Below are 6,954 nucleotides of genomic sequence, written 5' to 3' on the forward strand. Positions count from 1 at the left end.
GGCCATAAATTTCAAAAGTCTTCATTTTTTCTTAAATTCCGTGCCCAGTCAAACCAATTCACACGAATTGGAACCGAGGGAGTAATATTTAATACCGGAGTAGTAGCTCAAAAGGAGAAGAACCATCCAACGCTGCCCATTAATTTCATTCCATGGACCCACATTTTGCCTCAATACGTTTGACCTTTTCCTTTTTGGTTTCTTATGCTGATGCATCCTGCATATTCGTTAAAATTTAACAAGAGATGGAGATGGCAACTACAAGGCAAGATGGTCAATTTTGTACAACATCCATTATTCCAAGCAAGTGAACTTTGCTTGCTGCTACACTAGTACTAGTACTAATAATAATTAAACGACAATATCATGACGAATATGGCGAAGCAGCACCGGAATAACAACATCCGGTGAGCTGAGTTGCGGCAGATGGCCTTCCGTGGACATCACCTCCACGATAGACTCCCCACCGAGGTGCTGGTGGAGGTACTCGGACACCACCACAGGCACGGCCAGATCCTTCATGCTCTGAATTATGTGACATGGGACAGTTACATGAGCCAACAAATGCCTTAAATCACTTAGGAATATGATTTGTAACACACTTAGTGCTATGTCCGGTCTCATGTTGAACAATGTCCTGCTGAATTCCTGAATTGCCACGGAGTCCATGTCTCCTCCTACAACTAAGGGTGCAAATCCTGAACACCATGCTTTGTAATTTGATCTCATTGCTTCGAACAATTGATCCAGATCTTCCTGTTCAAATCCTCCATAGTAGTCCGAGTCGTTCAGATACCTGAATAGAAATTATAATTTTTAATATATCGCTTGAACACAGCGGCAGATCCAGAATTGAATTTTTCCTTAAAATATAAAATAAAGTGAAAGAAGGAAGTGGAGTTCTTAACAGTTCCTCATGCGCAGTAACCACTCCGAAGATAGAAAGTTAGATCAAAACAATATTTTGCAATAGAAAACAAAGACATTGGGAAAAGGAAAGTGCAGCTGCAGACCCTGCGTAAACAGCACTTGTTTGATTACCAAATTAGTAAATGATGCAACCATTGGGTCATCAAACATCTTATCAACACAGGAATTTTGAGAAACGAGGAATTGAACTAGAGAACATTGTTCTGCAAACTACTTCCCCCCCCCCCCCCAAAAAAAACCCCCACCCCCATTCCCAAAAAAAACAAAAAATTGTTTAGGCCTGTAAATTATTTTTTAAAAATTAAAATTTACTTCATTTGTCTCATTTTGTCTTGTATTTTGCTATGTCTAACCCTTTGCTATTTCACATTGTGTCATTATTTCTAACAAGATTGACTCTATTTTTATAGTGTCGTATTTTTAGATATCTGTTATTGCACGTATTTTCATTTGCACTCATGTCTAATTACCTCATTGTTTCTACTGTCTGTTCATTATTTCATTTTTACTTTTCTTGAGCTGAGAGTCTTTCCGAAATAGCCTCTCTACCCTAATGAGGTAGGGGTAAGGTCCGCGTAAACTTTACCCTCTCCAAACTCCACTTGTAAGATTTCATTGGGCTTGTTGTTGTTGTCGTTCTATCTGTCTCATTTTATGTGAACATGTTTTTTTTTAAAAAAAACTTAAACAAATATGACATTCTATAATAATTATAAACTCGTGACATTAAGGATAAAATGAGAATAATTAATACGGCCGAATGAAAATAACACTGTGTTTGGATGGTTGTTTCCGGTTGTATTGTATTGTATTGTTACCTCACATACAATGTTTGTTTTGATTGTTTATATAAAACTGATTGTATCGTATTGTTTAATCCATTGTTCCGAAACAATGAAAAACCCCATTTTATGAAACAACCAAATCCGTGTGGTGGGATTGTTTCGTATTTTCCTTTCCAATTATGCCCACACTTATTATTCTATATTTCAATTTTACCCTTTACCCTATTATTTATATTATATTCACCATAATAAGTACTTTGTCTCATCTTGTTTCTGCCGTGCAAGTCAACAGACGGTATCGTCTCTTTCCAATTTCCAACCAACTTTTTACAGGTTAGGTCTCTTTCCAACGATGGTATCCTCTCTTTCATCTATTTTCGTTGAGTGGAGTCGTTGTAGTCAATTCACTTTTGTAAACATATGAAATATAAATATCGACGGCTATGAATTATAGTATTATTTCTGTTGCATCATTGCTCTTATTACGTCACTTTCTTTACATTGAACTACTTTATGTATGTCTGCTTGTTATCACTTTCATATCATTATGTATTTGTATAATTTACATCACTTTCATATCGTTTTATGTTGAACTACTTCAGATTGCTAATGGGGTGTATTTGTCTGCTTGTTTTTTCTGTCAATTATTTGGTATTACTGCTGTCACTTTGTTGAATCTTTTCAGTATTTTTTCTGGTTAGTTCATCTATGATATTGGTTAATGTATCTCACTTAATTTTATTATAGATGGTTGATCGGAATAATCAAAATAATAGACAGATATTGGAACAAGTGAGCTCTTTAGCTACATATGCTGCTTGCTTAGTAGCTATTTGGTTTTGGACTTATGTACGTGAAATTGAAAATGACCGACGTACAATCACACATGATATACGACTGGAAAGTGAACAAGTTAAACATGAATTATTGAGTCATTTATTCTCAACTGAACTTTGTCGTAATATTATTAGAATGACCCCTTTAGCTTTTACCGATTTATGTGAGATGTTAGTTAGAGAGGGTGATCTTAGACCAACACTTCAAGCTACAGTTGAAGAGCAAGTTGCAAAAACACTTTACCTGTTAGCGCATAATACGACAAATCGCGAGTTAGCTTTTATCTTTCGACGATCTGGGGAGTCGGTTAGTCGTCATTTTCATATTGTCCTACGAGCGATCTTGGGGTTATATGAAAAATTTATTAAACAACCTGATGGCTCTCAAGTTCCTTCTGAAATTGCCAGCAGCCCAAGATTCTACCCATATTTTAAGGTGAACACAAATACAATTTTATTAACTTTTAGCTAAATTCAAGGTTGATTGCATATAATTTATTATAATAATGTCAGGATTGTATTGGTGCAATTGATGGAACACATATACGTGTTAAAGTTTCACAACGTGAAGCACCTAGATACCGTGGAAGAAAAGATTATCCAACACAAAATGTATTGGTTGCATGCACATTTGATTTAAAATTCACATATGTGTTAGCTGGTTGGGAAGGGACGGCATCTGATTCAAGAATCATGAAAGAAGCGTTAAATAGACAAGACCCGCTAAAGCTTCCAGAAGGTAAATATTTTATATATTTATATAGGGAAAGTTAGATGTGATGAATAAATAATTAAAGCTTTTACTTTTTATCTTTAGGAAAATACTACCTTGTTGATGCTGGATTGATGATGAGAAGTGGACTTATTACGCCTTATCGTGGGGAGCGATATCACTTGAAAGAGTATTCAAGAAATCCACCTCGAAATCCTCGTGAATTATTTAATCTGAAGGGGGGAACCCGCTCCCCGGTCGTCGCTCTGCTGCGTCGACACGCATCTTTGTGTAATGCTATTGAACGAGCTTTTGGAGTTCTTAAAAAGAGATTTCCTATAATTTCTAGTTCAACTGAACCGTCATATGGTGTTGAAACCCAAAAGCTTATTATTTTTTCATGTTGTATTTTGCACAACTACTTAAGAGGTGCAGATCCAAATGATGAGTTACTTGCACAAGTTGATGCGGAGCTTATGAATGATAATGATGTGCATGAAGAACCACCAAATCCTAGGGAAAGTAGTGAGGAGTTTAGAAAGGGGGAGTTGATTAGAGATGGCATAGCAGCTGGCATGTGGGCTAATTATCAAGTTTAATCTTCTAGGAGAAAAAAAGTCAACAAATTTTTTCGTGTTTATTTATTTGATGTTGTTTGAAATTAATTTCGGCTATTGTTTAAATAAAATGTATTATGTACTATGCATTTATTTTATTTCATTTGGGCATTTATTTTATTTTATGTCTGCTTAATTTTTCATTAAGTCTTATGAATATCTCTTAATTATGTAGTTATCAATATGCCGAAAAAGTCAAAGGCATCCTCAAGCGACACAAATCTTTCAGATAACACTATTTGTATTTGGTCAAATGTTATGGATGATGCCTTAATTGATGCATTCTATCATGAGCACACACTTGGAAACAAGGTTGGTGGAACTTTTACTCCACACGCGATTGATAATATAGTGAAAGAGATGCAATCAAAATTTCCAGATAAAGTTTTTAAGAAGGAGAGAGTTCACAACCGAATGAGAAATATTAAAACAAAATTTAGCAAGTGTTATGACACCTTTCAAAATGGGATGAGCGGGTTTGCATGGGATTCCAACACAAATATGTGGAATGCTGAATCTAAAGTATGGGATCAATTGATACAGGTACATTAATTTTTAGCAGTTTTGTTCTTTCGCATAATCCACGATGATAACTTCAGTTATTGTATTATCATTAACAAATTGGATTCTGATCTATGTTTATGCAATAAAACATGTTTATTTTGGGGTGGTGCGTGAGAGGTAGGGATACTCTCATATCATTCTATAAGTTGCTAATAGAAAAGATGGATATATCCTCAAAAAGATAATATATGGTCAGCTTAACTGTTTTATCAAGATATAGAGGATAAATGCATTGTGTTCATGCTCAACTACTAGTCGAGAAGATGTGCTTGCTCTGTTTGAAATGTACAAGAATGAGACTGTTCTAAATAGTTATGGAAAAATCCTTGTTAGGTATCCAACCTCATTTTTTGCATTATTATATTGTACTTTTTTTGTGTGCAGGCTAAGCCTGAAGCTGCTGAACGGAGAAACAAGCCGATTAGAAATTATGATAAGCTAATTGAGCTATATGGAAGGGATAAAGCTACTGGAAAGCAAGCTGAGACTGGAGCAGATATGGTAAAAAGGGGTGCTTGTAATAATTTGAGAAAATCACGTGATAGTCCATTGACTATTGATAAGGTAGATGAACTAATTTCCATGAATGCTGCCTCTTTGGAAAATATCGAGGAACATGGACAACATGAGCAATATCAATCAACTCAGGAAGCACGTAAATCTAATGCATATTCAGAGGTACCGACTTCTAGCAGGAATAAAAAATCTAAACATGATCATCTTGAAGGCATGACTGATATGTTGAGAGGTGGGATGAATAATTTGGCTAATGCAATTAATCGCCTTTCAACTATGCCACCTATTCCTGAGAGTGAGATATGGCAAATGGTACAAGTGTTGGATTTAGAGCCTAGTATGCACATGAAAGCTTATATATTTCTTTGCAAACATGCAGACTTGTGACGCACACTAATTGGGTGTCCATTGGAAGACCGCAAATTTCTTTTACTAACCTTGATGTCGTCACCTGGCAATTGAGTTAGACTAAATATTTTTTGTGCTTTAGCTATTGAGGATTTTATAGACTTTGACTAGATCGATATGAATTTTATATGTCATGTTGCTAGAAATTTTTATTATATTATGCACTTTAAGTTTGGAATTATTTGAGATACGGAACAATATCATTCCACTTCATGTGTTTTCTCTATATTGTGGTTGTTTAGTTATCTTCTACTTGTGTCCGTATTAGATCTGATATATCATTTTTCAAAGAATAGCATTTAGTACTACATATTTTGACAAGTACATGCCATTTAACATGTAAATAGCAAAAAATAATCATAGATATAGATGCTTCGACCCTACCATTAGTCTCAAGTGTTATACCTCTTTCCAACCTTTAATAAAATAATTGAGGGTATTTTAGTAAACTTAGCAGTACAGTACAGTACAATACAGTCAAGCCAAACAATAAAGATGTTATTTAACAACAGCAAACGATACAGTCTATCCAAACGTTGTATCCATCAAAACGATACAATACAGTACAGTACAATACAATACGATACATTATGAAACGATGGGGAACAATGATCCAAACACAGTGTAAATTAATCCACATTTGATATTATACCAAATTAACAAATACATGATAATTATTTTTGCATAAACTTCGATTACTAAGATAGTTAATTATGTATTCTTACTTATATTCGCAACATATTTTGGCCTACACATAGGGGTTTACACAGAAAATGAAGGAAACAAACAGAACTAGGTCAACAGTAAATAGTACTTTAAAATTAAGAGAGAAATGAAACCTTGGAGAGGCAGAGACAGTGACAAGTTTGGTGAAAAGATCAGGACGAGCGATTGAAGCAGTGACGCCAATCATGGCAGAAACAGAGTGACCGACGTAAATGCAACCAGGAATTTTGAGGTCCTCTAAAATCGCAATCACATCATAAGCATAGCCTTCTAGACTAGAATATCTCTCGAAGTCAAAGTAGTCAGGATTAGTTGTTCCAGCACCCATATTGTCAAACAATATGATCTTATAATCGTCAACCAAGTGAGGAACCAAGTGTTTCCACACCGACTGGTCTGTTCCGAACCCATGGGCTAACACTACGGTTTGCTCACCTGATCCTAGGATCTTCACGTTGTGTGCTTCTTCGACTATACCCATATTTAACTATTCCACTTTTCTTCACTAATTTGTTTTAGCAGCCACAGTTATAAGTAGTAGGAATATTTGGGTTTGTTCTTTGATGTGGGGGCGAGGGGGTGAGACTTGAGACTTGAGAGGACCTGAGGGTCGGTTTGTGTGAGATTTTTTAAAGCCTATTTTTTTTAATTTTTTTGTTGGTGAATTTATATTCTCACGGCCGATAGTATAATGAACTAGTTAATTTATTTGCAGTAAAAATTATTATTTATAAATTAGTCCATAAAGAAAAAAAAAGAAACATGATAGATAATTAAAGAAATTTTTTATCTTTAATTTTACAATTGTATAATTTTGATATAAATTTAATATTGATAGGAGAAGAAACTTTATAAAATGG

At 34.9% G+C, this 6,954-nt stretch overlaps 1 protein-coding gene across 1 annotated transcript; it reads right to left on the reverse strand.

Annotated features, from left to right (window-relative positions):
• Positions 1-271: 271 nt before the first annotated feature.
• On the reverse strand, positions 272-6,741 carry LOC107796524 (karrikin insensitive 2 receptor CA-like). The gene is made up of 2 exons (XM_075249559.1): positions 6,208-6,741; positions 272-796 (listed from the first exon to the last, which is right to left on the reverse strand). Exons 1-2 carry the CDS (start codon positions 6,573-6,575, stop codon positions 352-354), a joined length of 813 nt encoding a protein of 270 aa, XP_075105660.1. The 5' UTR covers positions 6,576-6,741; the 3' UTR covers positions 272-351.
• Between the last annotated feature and the right edge of the window lie 213 nt (positions 6,742-6,954).

Source organism: Nicotiana tabacum, chromosome 3 (genome assembly GCF_000715075.1).
Source record: "Nicotiana tabacum cultivar K326 chromosome 3, ASM71507v2, whole genome shotgun sequence".
NCBI classification, from domain to species: Eukaryota; Viridiplantae; Streptophyta; class Magnoliopsida; order Solanales; family Solanaceae; genus Nicotiana; species Nicotiana tabacum.

Coding starts and splice junctions, on each gene's coding strand:
- LOC107796524 (XM_075249559.1), bottom strand. CDS start 6,575: ATGGGTATAGTCGAAGAAGCACACAACGTGAAGATCCTAGGATCAGGT. Junction 797..6,207: donor ACTGTCTCTGCCTCTCCAAG/GTTTCATTTCTC, acceptor ATTTCTATTCAG/GTATCTGAACGACTCGGACT.